At 41.1% G+C, this 17,988-nt stretch overlaps 1 protein-coding gene across 1 annotated transcript in view; it reads right to left on the reverse strand.

Annotated features, from left to right (window-relative positions):
* Positions 1–17,988, reverse strand: part of LOC133491755 (seizure protein 6-like) — a 65,204-nt gene that overhangs the window by 24,607 nt on the left and 22,609 nt on the right. The window contains exons 2-3 of the mRNA XM_061803316.1: positions 3,942–4,691; positions 3,379–3,500 (exon numbers count right to left, since the gene is read on the reverse strand). Of these exons, the coding sequence (XP_061659300.1) occupies positions 3,379–3,500; positions 3,942–4,691 (872 nt within the window). The remainder of the gene's footprint in view (positions 1–3,378; positions 3,501–3,941; positions 4,692–17,988) is intronic.

Below are 17,988 nucleotides of genomic sequence, written 5' to 3' on the forward strand. Positions count from 1 at the left end.
ATGGGCCAAGAACAATCGGAGATTACATATTTAATTCAAAGGTCGAAAGAGCCAAGACTATTCAGCGTTGAAAGTTTTCCACTAGACCTGATGCTGATTGAGGCATTGAAATAGGCGGACAAATGGGAAAGCTGTGACATTAGTATGGAAATGGGAAACAAAGAAAAGAATTGAAGTAGAAATGGGATTCACAGTATTGACCACAAAATCTATCCCCACCATCTTCTTGAATGCTGCTGCCTTAAGCCTGTCAGAAAATGGAAACACTCCTCCAATCATGCTTTGTGGCAGTGGGAGAAATTGCCCGCCTGGGCTCCTAACCCCCTTAAATCTATCAAACTCTCTGAGCCCCACAGAATTTATTCTTTTCCCCAAGAATGCAGACTTCCATGAACCAGACCTGGGAGGACAATGTGCACACAGAGATGCGAGGACCTTGAGGCAGAGACCCGTAGACGCTGTAAGTGAGCAGAGGATAGCCAATTGGAACAAATGGCTGACAAAAAGGTGACAACCAGCTCATCGACAGGATTCATGTGGCCAAATTAGACGCAACTTTCCAACTCCCGTAAACCTCCAGCTGTCCACCAAAACGGTTTTTCCAAAATTGATGCACTGCAGAAAAGGTGCACGATATCAAGGATGAAAAAACGAATAGGATAATACTTAATGTAAAGATAGGCGTATTATGTTTAAATGATAAAATATATTGATTTGGTTGATGTGTTAACTACCTAACATAGAGCATGTTCTCCTCGTGCCTGTGCTGGTTTTCTCCGCTTTCCTCCTAAATCCCAAAAACTCACATGGTATGTTGATTGTAAATGTTGAATTGTAAATGTGTGTCTGAATTATGGTTTGTCTCTATGTGCCCTGCGATTGGCTGGCGACCAGTTCAGGGTGTACCCCACCTCCTGTCTAAAGATGGCTGGGATTGGCTCCAGCATTCCCATGACCCTCGGGAGGATAAGCGGCTAAGAAAAGGGATGGATGCACATTTTTAGTAAAACACTTTGCATTAAAGGCCAATAAGAATGTACATTCACAAATAAATGAATGCCATTGTCTTTTGTATTTTGAAGTTTCCATGTTGTTTGTTGCTGATCTCTTTGATGTGAAATAGCTTCCAAACGTGTCTGAATTTTATATTGAAAAATAATCATAAAGTGGCCATCAGAGCAGATGGGAAAAGCCATGAAATGCTGTGAGCTGCGGGAACAGAGATCCAACAGTTGGTCGGGCAAAATGACAAAAAACATTGTCTTGATACATTTCACTCATGACATTCTGAAAGTGTTACAAAAAAAAAAAGAGGTCACATTTATTCCTTTTATGTGACTGTCTGACTCTGATTTTTGGGCAGCAACTGACTCACTAATTAATGCAGCAGTGTGAATTGATAATATAAGAGTAATGAGAAAAAACATGTCCTTGAAATTGGCTCACTCGCATAATTTGCGTCATGCAGATTTTCTGATGAGCGCCCTTCACAAGAGTGGCAAGTTGCCAAAACACTTCCTTGCACCAAGACGATTCTCCGCTAGAGGTTGCGGCCTTATGTCTTGTGTATCAAGTATGATTCTATTTTTGTGTCGGTTAAATTCTGCCAAGTCCCACTGGTTAGAGTTGACGTGAGAGGGAAGTATTTGGTGTTGCATTTCAACCTTCCATCTGATTCCGGAACGTTTCCGCAGTTGTGCAGAATCCACGCATGGAAACGAGCGTTGATGTGGGGTGCGGGAGTCCTCCAGCGATGGTTGGGAGAAAATGGCAAATAAACTCATCAGGAAAGTGAAAGCAATCAATTTACTCGCTCCACTGACAGTTCATGGCATCGTTCTTTCCTTATTGGATACTGTGATTAAAGGGAGATTAGTATCATCAAAATGACTTTGCACAGCACGGTGAAAAGTGGAACTCTTGAGATGAAAGGAAAACACATCTAAATAGAAGTGCCCAATAGATCCATTGAATGAAACAAAGGACGAGATTTGTCGTTGTCATGGCATCAATAATTACTCACAGCTGTGAAAATGTTGCAAATATGAAGTTCCTCTGCATTTCTGCAGGAAAAACTAAGGAACAATAACGAGAAAATGTGTAATCCGAGCCTGCCACGAGTACGCCAAGAGACACGGATTGCCTCCAGGCGGAAGGAGATGACTGCCGGTGACTTGCTGCAATGCACGCGTGCCTTCAATGTGACATTTCAAAAGAAACGGAGACCGTGGCTTCATTTGGTCGTGTCATGCGCTGGTCAACGCAGTTCAGCCTTTGCAATCAATTCATCAGGATGGAGGACAGAAGCTCCCTTTCCTTCGCTGCCGACTTGAATGCATCCAGTGAATATTTTGTCAAAAAATGCACTGGAAAGTCTGTGATGGTTCACAGCTATGACATCAAACGTTGTGAAGTCTTTGCTCAGGTTTGCCTGTGTGGATATGTGCAGGTAAGAGTCTCTGTGGTACTCTCTTCAGAAAGTGTATACTCAGTCAAGACTTATCTTAGCTCTCCAGAGGCAGGGAGACAAAGCTCGCATATAGTTTCAAGTCTCCGGTGGTAAATTAACTGTTTGATGAAATTGCAAATGCCAGGCAGCACACACACATATAAACACAGAAAATTAATTCTTATAACCTTTATAAAAAAGACTTTCTGTACAAACATTGAACCTGAGACTTTCCCTTATCCTCCCACACACCCAAGCAATTTTCTGGCTGTCTATCTTCATCAACCCACACACGACCAGCAAATATTCTAAAAGCTAACACCAAATATGTCAGTGCACTTTACTGGATTAACCCATGCGCCCTTATTTCATTTGTTTGTTCATTGTGAGTGTTTTATAATGCAAACATTAACAGTTATTAGGCCTATTATGAACAATAACAGTCAGACACAATTTATAATAAGCAACAATATCGAGCCACTAGTAAATAAAAAGGGTCACTTGCATTTACAAAGTGATAGCTCCGCAGTAATTAGATTTGAGTTTCTGTCCACAATTTGGAGCCGAATGTAAGGTCATATTTTGCTTTGATGCACACAAGTTGAGTCAGGTAAAAGCATAAACGTGCAAGATGAGAGAGCTACAGTAGCAATTTGAGGTCAGTAATGTCTTTTTTGGTGCAAGGTATGAGCTATTCACCACATGAATTATTTCTCTAGTACGTTGTACTATGTTTTCAATGTCTATCCATTATCTATCCATGAAAAATTAAACACACAAATGTTAGAGAAGCACTAAGGGTCAGTTTGGTACCAAATTCTGCCTACTTCAGGAGGGCAAAAGATGCTTACACAACTTAATCACTTAATCAAAATCCTGGGTAATATATCCGATGCTCACAATACTGACATGGGGTCTTGAGCACTGACCTGAACCTCGATGCCGTACCCCAAGTAGACGGTAATCAAGTAGTTGCACTCCATTGCAGTGTCAGGCCGCTGCAGGATTTCAACGTTGCCCTCGGGGTCAGTGAAATTTAGGCCGCACGGTTCTGTGGGAGAGAGCGAAAAGACGTGTGATTTCCTTTTCCTGACTGACTGACTCCTGCTGACAGCCCACCTGTGTCTCTGTGGCCATGTTAGCTCAAACTATCTGTGGATTGGTCCTCCAGCTACGGCATAGTACAGGCGGGACAAATCAGATCGTCTTAGACACATGAGCACCTCTGTTATCCCAAGTGGAGGGTTAAAAAGCTGTATGCGGCATGGAAAATGAACAGAAAGGATGCTGGAATCTGGCGCTTAATTTTCTTCTCTTCTGAGATGCGTGTGTCAAATCACAACAGGGAGATATTCAAAACTTTGAATTTCCTTTGGGGTTTGGATTACTGTGACATGGCCGATACTTATTTCACAGTCATCTGAACGCCCTTCTGTTTTCCTCAATGTAATCTCCGAAATTAAGAGTCAAAAGAATTGAGTAATACTCTCACCAGATGTTTGCACCGTGGTGATGGTTGTCGTCGTGATCACGGAGGTTGACGTGGCAGAACCCTCCGCTGGGGACGATGAAGTTAGGCTTGGGAGAAGCTTCTTGAGACTGCTTCTGTCATTCAGTGGCGTTACCTTCGGCTCCCCTTTCCCCAGCAACGCAGAAGAGGGCGCGAGGTCCGCCTGGTCAGAAAATGCCCTCCGAGTGTGACGGTGATCTTGTTGCATTGATAAGGAAGCGGCGGCTGTGTTGTCTGGATTCGGTGTCGCTTGTGTTGTCAGGGACTGTGTGGTCGGCTCAAGCTCGCCTCCTCCTTGCTTTATTTCCTCAGAGGACTTCTGGAGGAGAGGCATCAGAGGTCTCGGTGTTGGAGTGAACGTGGTAAGTGGCGAGGTGCCAGCTGCAGTTGCGGTCGATGCGATGTCGGAGAAGGCAGGAGCATCCTCGTGGGGAACAACTCGAGTGGCAGGGTGCGCCGCATCTGAGGCTGACACGGGGCCCGGTCTGGTAGGATACGCCGCCGCAGAGCCGTCGCTCCTGAAAAAGTGCTGGTCTCCCTCAAAGTCCCTCAAGAGAAGGTGCTCATGAAGCATCAAGGCTCTAAGGACGGGCCGGTGGTCTGGGCTGTTAATAGGCAAGGCGGTGGTGACCTGGATAACCTCACCCTCTCTGTCTCCCATTGAAGGGTGTGACACGTGACCCCTGTTCAAATCTCCAGTCCTCCACCTGGAGCCGTCGCTCTCATTTGGACCTAAAAATAAAAACAATTCTATCAATGGTTTCCAGCAAATATTCCGAGCAAAGCAAAGCACATTTCAGACACAAGGTATTTGAAAATTAAAGGGAATAATACAATATATCTTAAAAATAAAGAAAAAGGTCACATTTTACACCACGCTATACATATCGACCCGCCACAATAATACTCAGTACAATTTGAAATGATTATATCTTCTCTGTCTTATTTCTTCTGTATGTGTGTGTGTGTGTAGATTGGGAATACTGTAGCTGTGTTGATTAAGTACAATGACATCATCCCTGCGCTCCAGTGTCACCAACCCATGAATCAACTGGAACATAACGCAGTAAACAAAGGCGCACAGTGGAGAACAGCATTTTTGCTCTTTGTTCTTGTAGATTACAAGACGACGAGCTTTGTCTGCATAAAGAAAAAAAATGTTTTGCCTTCCTCCCATTTTCCCACAGAAGTGGCGTACGGCTGTCAGCCACGAGTTTGACATCTCGACAGCCTTTTGGTTGCCGCACAACTGTGTGACATGACAGGGAAATAACGTTGATGCAATTGTGTTCCTCTACATCCGTTAGATACAAACGTTTCTATGTAGCCAAAAAAGTGTCAATTGATGAAAGATGAAACTGATGTTTAATTCAGTGAGTATTAGAGCATTTAGTAGTCTTTAACTCTTGTATAGTTTATCCAAGCGTTTAATGTCTAATTTTTGGACAAATTGTTAAGAGTCACAACAGAAATGTGACGCAGTGCCAAAACAAAATATGTACTCCTCATGGACTTGTAGTATGCTGATATTTTCCCCCTAACAATGACAATCTTTCCATTTAATTAAACACAATTGAACTTAAGTCAGAAAATAATCACCAACCTCTCAATAAAGCAGTCAATTAATGTTTCATTAAAAAAAAAAAAAACCTTTGATAAATCAAGGCAGTCATTTAATACGCGAAAAGTAAACAACACATGCCTGACGGGATTATTGTTGCACATTTGACTTACATCTGTTAAGGTAACATCTGAAATTGGCGGACATTGTAATCACTACCAGTTAAGTGGCAGCTCATGCCACATAATTAAATTGTGTCTCCACAAAGTATCTTCGCCCAACACACCCATACACACCCACTGTTTGTCCGAGGAGTTCTGACAAATAGATGATTTACCAAACCCTGCTAATATTCATGTCCTCGGTAGCTTTGACAGGAACAAATCAATAATTATCCAGATTTTAAAAAGTCCTACATTGAAATGGAAATGGTGGCTTGTTTTTCTTCACATCACATTATGGAGACAGGACTTCAATTATCCTTGTAAAGTGAAGAAGAAATATAATGTGCGTAAAGTGAAGTTGTGTTTTGTTTTGGTATATTTTCTCTGGCTAAGACAAATACCACTGAGTGCCTTTAAGTCTGGAGGTCAGTTTTCCATCAGTAGAGTTTTTATGCATGGTCGCACTGAAATTGCATTTGCTTTTCCTGCATAGGAAGTAGAAGAAAGCGAGCAAATATTTGCTCTGGAAATATGACTGGTACGTCATTGATCTTCCGAGGGCTTTGAAGATCAACCTTGCATCCAAATGTCATACGGGACACATGCCTTAGCTAATATAAAATAGACCACCAGAGAAGCTCCGATCTGCCTCAAAAACTTCATTTTGAGAGCACAGTCATGTTCAAGAGGAAACATTAGTGCTGAGAGTTACTGTACGCAATATTATGATTGGGCTTTTGAAGTATATTTGATTGATGCAGGGCGAACAAACAGAAACGTGGTCGCCTCGTTTCATAGACTTCCTCAATGAGCTGGAGAGAAGAGCCTTGTTCGACCTTGACTCACCAAAAAGTCTAAAGACAGATTTACTGGAAACGTATGCAGCAGGCCTCTAACAATCACCACATGCAGAAATAAAGAATAGCCAACTACTTTAGAAAGACACAAAAGAACAGCCATTTGTCATGATAGTTATTGCTATTGTCCTACTTATTTTTGGCTCCTCTCTCTTCACGTCACTAGCGCTGCGTTTTAAACTTTTGACCGTCAAGCAGGCTCCAAGCAGTCAGAATATCGAGTGGTGTGGAAAGATGTAGTGGGGAACTAGGTTAAAGCAGAGTTTCTCATACAGAGATCAATACAAAATCAATGTGTACAGGTTGGAGACCCCACTGTGGTGATTACTGCTACCACAATGTTCTCTGAACTCTAATTGGATGTTTGCGGTAGAAGTTTCAAACAGTAAGAGCTGAAATCTTGTTTTGTTTTCTCCTGCACTTTTCCTACTTTCGCAATGTAAATGCAATTCCGTGAAAAACACCAATTCCACAAAAACTGTTATGAAAGTCACTGTTTCAAATCAATACTGCGCTACATATTTGTATAGGTGAGGAGAAGTCCAGCAGAAGAAAACTGCAAAGCTTGCACGGCTTGGAGGTTTCATACTTGTCAAAATGTTACTTGAAATGCCAGTCAACACAACGAACAGACAAATTTTAAATCTTCTTTAGTCCAAGGTTATTCCCATTCCACCCCCCCCCTAAAAAAAAATTATAGGCAGATACTTTTAAATGAAACTTATCAGTTAATGGGAGAGAGGTTTCCTCAGTAGCAGACCAAACAAAAGCGTTGAAGAGATATGATGGGAAACGTTGAGATAATACTGTTTTGACACAAATTTGAAGACTATTTTTGATCAGGTTTTATGTCAGCGATATCACACAAAAACATTCACCATAAAAGTCACTCTTTTCCGACACACGCACACAAAAAAAGTCAAGATTCCGGGTGCATTGTTCTCTCGTTGGTGTGCCCATTTTCAGGTTTTGAAAAGTGTTGTCGAAGTCACTGAAAGTTTGTTGAGTACAGAATATTTGGCTTTGAATGCAATGCAGACTTCCATTACAATTAATACTCGCAAAGTGTAATTCTGCCAAAGATTACTGACTCCTATTCCCAAAGCACGGAAGGGCCCCTCTGACACTCAGTTCAATCCAAAAATGGAACATCTCACTCTATTGCCAGCCAATTTAAATTCATTGCGCTTGAAGGACTCCAATCAAGTGTAGATGTACTGTAATACGCTGCTTTAAGCATCGGAGTGTCTGAACAAGGTGATCTTCATGGGCTCTGTCAGCTTCACAAGATGGGCGTACCGCCATCATATTTAATGATCCAGCGATCGATGGCTGAAAACCCCAGAGTGACGATTGATGTTTTCTTTTGGGAAACTTCGATGAAAAACACATTTTTAACTGCTACTGGTTCACAACGCGACACCGCTGAAGCTCTGCATAAGTGCCGACGATATTGAGGATGAGTACACTCGCGGGCGTGTGCTCATTTACTGTAGTAGAGCTCCGGAAGCTAAAAGTAGATCCCTGAGCTGAAACACTTAAGAGGTTATTTGTGCAACTACATTAAGTCACATGACACGAAGGTTTGTTAATTAGAGCGTGTTCATAAATTAAAGGTGGTGACAGCCATGGCAGAATGAGATTACTCTTTTCGTACTGCTTAGTGTTCTTATTCAGAGTAGTGGCACTAATACAATAAGATGCAATTTATTGTATATGGGAAAATTTAGGTGGTGAAACGAAAAATTCATTTTCACTTTTATCGGGTCTCGCGGGTAGATATCGACTTTAAAATAGTGCGGGAAGAATTAAGCTTTCATGAGACATGAATGGGACAAAGAGTGCAAACTGAGAGCGTTCAGGAGGAAAAAAAATAAACAATTCTTTCATCAAAGGTGTGTCCTGATGGAAAACGACAGGTACAAGTCCTTGTGATCTCTGGTGAGCTGGTGGGTTATGATTGCTTTCATATGGAACTCAACCAACTCACTCAAATTGAAAGTTGTATTTACTCTGAGCTTAACGAAAAAAATTAAGTGTTACAATAGACATCCAAAACAATCTAACATTTCTCCTCACCATGTTTGGATTGGTTTTCTTTGCGCACCCGGGATTCCTACCGTATCCCGAACATATGTCTGATTCCTGGAAGACTCGAAATTGTCCGTAGGTATGAATTTAAGTACAATTGATGGTTTGAGTATATGGGCCATGTAGCTGAATATCATCCAGTACAGCATTGCAAAGATATAATAGGACTACATTAAAATATATAAATAAAAAGATCTCCTGTAGTTACTTGATGTTGAGAGAAAAAATGCGTTATCATAATTATAAGCGGCCTTAATACTGGAAGCACAAGCTGTGATACATCTCCATATCCATGACAATCTTTGTGACTGTCTTCACCAACTACAGCAACAGAGTGAGCAATCACGAGGGACTCCTCCTTAAGATGGCAAGAGACAAGCTCCTCTCTTCAGTTGCATATCAATGGAGTCATCAGAGAACACTCAGTGCATGGAGAGCGCGTTAATAAGATGGGACAAGCCGCACTTGAGGCGGGCTGCTGATCGACATCAATCTCCTTTATATCCAGCGGCTTTATTTCCTTATTTTTACACAGAGCCTCGAGACAAGCGAATCAATCGACAACTTCCACCGGGCTCACGTTCGCATCTTCCAGAAGTCGCGGCGCAAATCCTCGGTAGAGGTTTCCATCAGGAAATGAAAATGTCCTCGCTTTGGCACGTGCCCCATACCTGTAGCGTTTGTTTGGACTATCGCGAAATAGAACGACGACGGGACATAATGAGCTGAATCTGATAAATGATTCCATTAGTCGACTTAATGAATTGATAATTTAATAAGGCTTGTGGGTGTCACAGGTGCACGGAAGTGGAAATAAATAAAGTGTCGGGAGGAAAATGCAGAAAATTCAATTAAGAGAGTGCCGGCTGGGTGAACAAGGTAGCTTTTTTCTTTCCTTCTTTTTTTTTTTTTGTTTTTTTGGAGAGAAAATAAAGAATATTGGGTTAAGTCTAACTCAACGATAGCCCAGGTGACCTTGCGTAATCTGATTTTAAAACATCATATTGATTCATTTTCAATACACAGTATCTGGCTGGTGACTTGTGAAAATAATAGCATCATACAACAAACTCTCCCTCTCCTTTTGCCCTTTGACTTCATTGAGCGGAACCCTAACTTTCTCTGTCATTTATTTTGTTTCGGTTCAATGAGCTTCGTCCTTCCGGCTCCAAACAAACTGTCCTAATAGAAGCTCATAAGACCTGACCTTTAGCCGGAGCAGAATAAAAACAGACCTGCACAGTCCACTTATTTGCATGAGACACACAGTATAGCTGCAAAATGGAAATGGGCCACTCAGCATGCATAGCAAAAAAAGCTTTTATGTGGTTTGTATTATGTCGAGTTGTGAATATGCCATTCAATTTCTTCCATGCATATTTAGCTTATCTTTATCAAGCACAAGTGAACCAATGAGAGTACATCTTGTTGCCTCCTGTTAGCAACCCACGTCTCACATAGAAGGATTTTATTTTTCCTTTCTTGTAATTCAATTTTCCAATGTTGCTCATTCGAGAAAGTACTCGTAGAAAATGTCTCTTACACACTTCATTTCCTTCCATTACTGTCATTTATCTTTTCATTTTCTTCTCATTTACTCCATGCTAGAGTCAATTAAGAATAGAGCTCGGGGTGAAACGAGAACCACAACTTTAAAATGGATTATTGTAATGAGTTACATTTAAAATACAACATGCTTCGGAATAACAATTACATACAAATTACTTTTTTTCCCTCAAAAATTTTTTATGTTTAAATGACAAGTAAACGGTGAGTGACCTTCAAAACTCTGTATTCAGCATTTGAATCAGAAATTTGGAACATGTTTTGGTGATTATGAAAGCTGTTTATGGTAAATTATGTTCACGCACTCTTTAAAATCCAATGAAGTTCAATTTATGGAGAAGGCGCTGCATCCTTTAAGAAATCATTCATGAATTGATGTTAGTGCTTCTATCTAACGGCACAAAAGAAAATATTTGTTGCCCAAATCCAAATGAGGTCCGCTTCACCATTGGTCTGCAGTCCAAACTGATGAACTCTATATTTACAATTATCACTTACAATCTGCATGCTGCTTTCTAGAGCTAATTTTGAAGACACTTCAGGGAACTCAAACAAAAACAACAGGGATGGATGAAAGGACAAAACTAACGAAGCACTTTGTCCTCGTTTTAAGGCATTCCAGTGAAAAATATTTTAATATCCGTCCTGAAACTCTAAACAAACAAGAGGCAGTGGGGTGATGAAATTGTGATAGACTTCAGGGCAGACATTTATATGCTGACCGTGTGTAATTTTGAAATGGGTTTTGTTTGTTTTGGCAGCAAGGTGTCAGAGAGCAAATCCAGGTGAGTCGAAAAACATAAACCCTGTAAACCAGAACGCAAGCAGCCCGTGGGGAGGCACAGGATAACAAATAATAACGCTGACAGTGATATATGACGCTGCTCCCCGTGGCACTCTGAGGCATACATGGCTTGTTTCTGAGTGGAGAAGGCACCATGGTCTTGATTAAAATGTGTACTTTCCCCATGGCTCGTCAAGTCAAACGTGCCTTCACTTTTTTGGGAGATGGATACATTAATTGATGAAGCAAGATCCTCCCTTTTGACTGAACGTAGTGGCGAGGGCAATAGCAAAAAAAAAAAAAAAAAAGCTGTAGATGATACATCACAAAAATACAAGTGAAAATACTCATAATAATACAATTAAACAGGGTTTAATTCCCAAACATCCAAATTTTGCATCGAAACTAAGCTTCACTGTAAAAGTCAAATGCTTTCAAAGCAAAGTGGGAGTTTTTCCTCTGTTTTTTTTTTTTTTTTAACACTCTGTCCTTTTGTGTAAACAAGTCATTTGACATATTTGTCCCCCGGTGTGGCTTGTGTATATCAAGCTGACACCGAAAAGTGCAGCTGCAGCTCTAGAGGACAATAAAGTGTGCATGGCGCTTAATCACGGAGAGCTGGCAAATGTGTTTTAAACATGCAAAATAAGATACAGTGGCAAATTCATCAAATTCTGGCAATGGGGCAGTAAAAATAACTTCATAGACATGCAGATTAAAGTATACAGATGCATTTTCCCTACGGTGACCGGTCGGATACCGTTTGGGATGATCTAAAAATAAACAAACAATAAAACATCAAAATCATGATCAGGAGATAAACAAGGAGACAGTGGGAAAGTCTTATTTCTCATTTGCAATTTTTATTATTTATTTCTTTGCATCTCAACAGTCCCCATGAGGTCTTTATAGACAGCAGGTGGTGACAACGCCCACACCAACACTCACTTTTAGAAGCACTGCTCAAGACTTAACGTGAATATTCACATCTGCATGTTGGTTTATAACAAGCAAGTGGTTAATTTCAACATATTTTCTCTTGATGCAAGTCATATTTATTCCAGTATTACTTTAAAGTAGGGTGAATGCTGTATATGTTCTCAACTGTGTCCAGGCCATTTATGGGCTCTAAAAACTACAACAGTTTGAAAATAACGGATCTCAAAAAGGGAAATTGCATTTCTTTTTCTCCCAGATAATGGCAAACCCGATAGAGGACTACAGTTGCTTACGCTATTAGTTGCTTGTGTGAGGGGCTCAGTGTCGAGCCGCTGCTCCTCTGCATTGAGAGGAGCCACATGATGTGGTTGAGCTGGGGCACCTGATTGGGATGCTTCCCAGACGCCTCCACGGTCAGGTGTTCCGGGCACGTCCCACCGGGAGGAGACCCAGGACACACTGGAGAGGCTAAGTCTCTCAGCTTGCTTGGGAACGCTTCAGGTTGAGGATTTTGAGGCTAAAGTAAAGCTACTTTTACAACTTCCTGCGTTGTCAACAGCCGAAGATGCATACTAAGTAGAACAAACTAAATTAATTTACATAAAGCAATTTATAGATTAGATGTCAAGTGATGATAATTAAACAGCTTATCAGCATTTATCATTTGGCTTCTGGCTGGTTCCGCAAACTTGACCCAAATACTTCTGTTTTCAAAGTAATGCGGCCTGACAGCAGCAGTATCATGCATGAAGCCAGACTGAATAATTCAATGTGTTTTTTAAAAAGGACAAAAGACTAAGGGAGAGTGACAACTTGTCAGCGGCTGATAAACTGGGCGAATGAATAAGAGATGAAGACACTTTGCTGGCAGATGTTGGCAACACCGCATCACCCACACCTTTTTGTTTTCAAACCAAGCATTTATCCCAGAAAGAGCACAACTAAGCATGTAAACGAAACAAACAGGTGCTGCAAGGGAATGAGGACGTAAGACTGGGGCAGTTCAAAATGGGGCCACGGAGATAGGTGAGGTTAAAAAATAAATAGATAAAAAGTTTCATGTTGACTAACATCGGCTGCAAATGCCTTCGGCCACAATGTGACTCACTGCGGCTCCTGTCAAAGTGAACTCTGACCATGTGTGTCCAAAATGGCAGCCACGCTGAAGGGGAGTTACATGGGCGAGTGAGAGGGTGCGAAGCGTAACCAGGAGCAACCAGCAGCCACACTCTGCCATGATTTGACAGTTTATGGTCAGTGCGTTTATCACAAATGTCAGCCTTTATCACCGCTCGCCTCGATCACATGTGGGCTGCGCACACTCAACGTGGGCAACGTGGCACATGGACGGAGAAAGTCATCAGGTCTTCAGCTGGATCTCGAGATAGTCAACGCGGCATGTACAAAGTACATGCGGGAAGCGATACTTTTCTTAAACACCTAGAAAACTCCAATTTTTGGAAAGCACTTGTGTGAATAAACACTTTGTTTATTTGAGAAGAGCACCATTTTCACGACTTCCATTCAAGTATCATCCATTGATATTAAAGAGTTATACAGTTGCAGGCTGCAACATTTGTCTAGTTAAACCAAGTGGAAACGTCTTCAAAGTACCAAGGACCCATGAAATGGAAACAAATCCAATGTGACTCCTTTGCTGTTATATTAACAGCTTTAAAAGGAAAGTTCCAATGCCTGACAGACTCAATCTTTCAATCACGCCTACACTGATTTGTTTTTCCCGCTAACCATTTGGGGCTTGTGATTTGCATTTAATAAATGCATATTCACTGATATGGAATAGATTTGTCCTGTGACCTTAGGATTGAAAGGATTTTCCATAATAGGTTTAGCTGGGGGGTTATTAATGAAAAAAAGACAGTTGAATACATGTACAGTATATAATCAAATCCACATCTCTCTTAAAAATGAATTGCAAGCACTTTGCTCTCTACTTTGATAATGTCCTTTGAAAAATGTGTGTGAATCCAAATGATGACCCTAACCATCTCCTTTTTTAAATTTTTAAATTACCATAAGGAGTCAACTTTAGGAACGATTTTCTTTTCATGCTTTTCTCTGTATTGCGTGATTCAAATACACCATAAGGAATTACTGGAAGTAATGGGCCGTACATACGCGTCATTACGCAAAGTTACAGTACACAGTGTGAAATTTATTTTTCATTATTGTGAAAAGAACATTAATAAGATTTCTAACGGGCATCAGGAATGCATGTGACATTTGCCTTATGGTTTTGATGGATGTCTTTTTACATGGAATGTCAATTCTTTGCTCAGTTACTAGATGTTTTATCATGGTGTCTGTTTTCTCTATGTCCTATGAGAAAAAGTATTTCAGAATCCAAACAAACTTCAGATCACTCAACATGTCGTATTTACTGTATGATTTAGATTCCGCCAATAGGGATTCGGCTCCGTTTACATTTACGATCCTTGAAAATACAGCGGCTCACTTTGCTTTCAATGGCAAGGATTTCGGTGTTTTGCCCTTCTTTTCCTTTATGTTTCAAGTCTCCTGAAGTTTTGTCACGGTCTAACACAGTGTCTGTGACGGCCCGTGTGGGGGGACGGTGCTGACGAGACCAGAGGTTTAAAGGCGCAATACGGTTCGCCCCGCTGCTGAACGGGGATGTTAATTCCTTACGTCCAATCCCATTCGCATTCTGATGAGGTCTCTCAACATTTGTCACGTTCATGGATGAAACGTGCACGCGGGGCCTCTCGTTTGTTGCCAGGCAGCATCGAATGATGCTCCCCTAACACTGGTACGGCTCCGGAGTCGGCGCTGTTTCAGGACCGCGCCGTTTTGTTCACGGTGGCCTGAAATGGGACTGCCGGGGGCAAAAAAAATAAAAGTGTTGAAGTTGAGCGTGACTTGTGGATATCTCAAGCAGTTTAAACACCAAATAATATATTCATGCATCAGAGATACGTACATATTGTCGGGCCATGTATTTACCGTGGAGTAACTTCTTACACAAACTCAAACTCAGACAGAAAAATGTGTACATCTTCTAGTTAATCTGATGCGGTGGGGGTGAGGAGGGGGGATTCTTGTCACAGTGGGTCAGGGTTAAGCAGTCTGCAGCATCATAGAAAATATAACTGCTCTAATCCTTTAACTCTTGGAATATACCAGCTCAGAGGACAAGGGGGGGAAAAAACGAGATCCAGCATCACGGGAAAGGGCGTCGCCGTCATACATATTGCTTTTTTGTTTTGTTTACATTTGAGTATTTTGGTCTCATTTGCAAATAGCGTTCCCATTCGCTCACTCGAGATTTCTTTTGGCAGGAGTGCTTGAAATGCATGTCGTTACAACCATAATTTCTATCCTCTCTTGGTTTTAATTAGGAAATATCCTGGCCACATTTGAATTGCCATTACATGCATAAGTAAACATCCAGCATTTATATTTAATGACAGATGATTTTTGCAGTCAGGTGTTTAAACAGGCCTGTACCATACTTAAAACAGACGCTATCATCACAACAAAGTCACCAAGCATCCCCCCCTCGATTCCCGCTACCTGTCAGCTTGCTTCTGCGAGGAGAGCGGGGAGTACAGCGCTTGTGGGGCACTGATGCGGGGGTTGAGTAAGCAAAGCAACCCGACACATCAGAACGTCAGCGCTGCAAGCGCTGCCAACCGCAAGGTTGAAAAGACAGCGACCTTTACGCACGGCTGTTCAGCGAGGTTATGTAAAATGGGATGTCAATTCAGCCCATAAGGTAGCAGCAGATAATCGCGGCTCCGTATTGTTCGCCAACGATGAACAAAAACAACAAAATGGGAAATGAGATCAGATGATTACCTAATTTAAAATTGGCAGTACTGAAATTCTAGACAGAGAGGAGACAAAACATAATGAGCAAATTGACGTAGTAGTGCATAAACTAGTGACTCCGCGAGTGGAAATTCTTTGGTCTTTCCAATCATTTTTTTTTCTTCCCTATATTCTGATCTCCAATTAAGTATGAAGCGGTGAAAGCCTCTTTTGTTCAGTCTCCTAACATCCAACGCACAACACGCTTGGGTGACAGAATTGAGGTCTCACGTCACCTGAGTTCCACTCGTCGCCATTTTCCCTATTTGACTTTCGCAAGAGACGCTTGTAAAACGCAAGGATTTCCTTTGGCATTTTCCTAAGCCAGAAGCCAACTGTTCACTGAAGTACACTTAAGTTCTCTGCCAGCCTGCATCCAGCACACTCATTAAATAGCAGCGTTGCTGATGACTGACTTTCTGGATCAAGACAGGCAAATGCCCGGGAGACTTTTGATACTTTTGCGCTTTCTGCTATCATGATAGTAATTCTCATCCATAAGTGCTTATTATCCAAGTGCTAATTTTTGCTATTTGACATTCCGCACACAAGACTCTACAGCAGCGGCCGTAACCTGCCAACAGGCTTGTAACACGCTCTCTCTTATCAGCATGTGTTGTCCAGTAGCGTCTTTTACAGATAAAACTATTTATCTTTCTACGACTCACGGCTAAGGGCAGAAGGTTTCATGTTGCTGGTACAGAGGGAAAAGAACCGATGAGTCGATTCCCCTACAATGCTGTAAAGATTGGCAAAGACGTTGTTTATGGCTCACAAAAGGTCACCGGGGCCATAAACAAAAGTGGGTGCAGATGGAGCTCTGGGGTAATAAAATGACTGAAAGGGTGACATTTCAGGCAATGAGTGACAAAAAACAAGAAAATCTGAAATAAAATGGAGTGAGGTGGGGGAGGGGAGGGGGGACATTATAAAGTCAAAATGGCAACTTTTTGGTCATTTTATGAACTGTACTGAACTGATTATGTTTTCAGCAGATATTTCAAAAGAATTGTGTTGTGAGTTTAAGGTGATGATGCGTCAACTAATATTCTAAAAAAAAAATTATAATCCCCTCCTACTCCAACAACCAAATCAAATGAATCATTGGAACATGTTTTTTATTTTTTCATACCCTAGCCATGAACTATAATTATCATTACACAATGTGTCTGGCACGACTCACATGTTAGTGGAGTGCAGTGCATTTTTTTTTTTTTTTGCAACATTCTTAAAGCGCGAGCTACAAATGAGGTTGTCATAATATCTAAAGTCTTTGTTTTTCTCTTGTTAGATTTAAACAAGACAAAGCTGCACAATATACAAGACAGTCATCTGCCCACTGTAAATCTCTTAGTGTATTATGTATTATCACTCATTGTCAGACTAAGATAGACTGCATGGCTACAATGAAATATCTTGCAACAGTCCTTTATAGATTTCCAAGAATTAAAAATCAAAATGAAGGTACTGTTTCTTCTCAGAGAAAAAGGTGATGGTGACAGATTGACAGAAGGTCATCCATCGGTCTCTCAGGTGTTACTTGAGTAAGAAATAAGAATTCAGAAGGAATAAACTAGAGACTGGCACTGCCTTTGCATACTGCTGATGCTGCAGCAAGATGTGCAATGGTTTTTCATTTTGTCTGTGATTGAATGCAATTGTCAAGATAGGAGCAGAGAAGTCATAAAATGCATGCATACCAGCAAAGCAATCTCAGACAGGCATATTTGTCTTTTTTTTTCCGCAGAAATTTTTTTTTTTTCAGACAGGTGCCCATATGCTGAATGCTGAAGCCTGTTTGGTGGAAAATGGATATGATGAGGTCATTTTCGTTTATTTGCAAAGTGTATACATATATATATATATATATATATATATATATATATATATATATATATATATATATATGTGTGGGGGGTGGGGGGGGGGTTTAAGATACATTGTTTATTAGAGCAGGAAGGCTATTTGTACTCTGTATAGATGTTGCTTTCACTCCTGAAATTGCTGAAACCCTAATTGATTAAAACCTTTGAGGAGGACAAAAGGACAACAAAGGAGAGTGACAGTCAGACAGACAGCAAGTGATGTTTAGAGGAGACGGCAGGAGAAACTCCGGCCATCCTGCAGAATTTTAATTACTGCGCACGGCAGCACTTCTCACAGACTAATCTCCTCCACAGTAGGATTTATGGCCACTACTGATGCTGACAAAGTGATC

Source organism: Syngnathoides biaculeatus, chromosome 18, assembly GCF_019802595.1.
Source record: "Syngnathoides biaculeatus isolate LvHL_M chromosome 18, ASM1980259v1, whole genome shotgun sequence".
Classification (NCBI taxonomy): domain Eukaryota; kingdom Metazoa; phylum Chordata; class Actinopteri; order Syngnathiformes; family Syngnathidae; genus Syngnathoides; species Syngnathoides biaculeatus.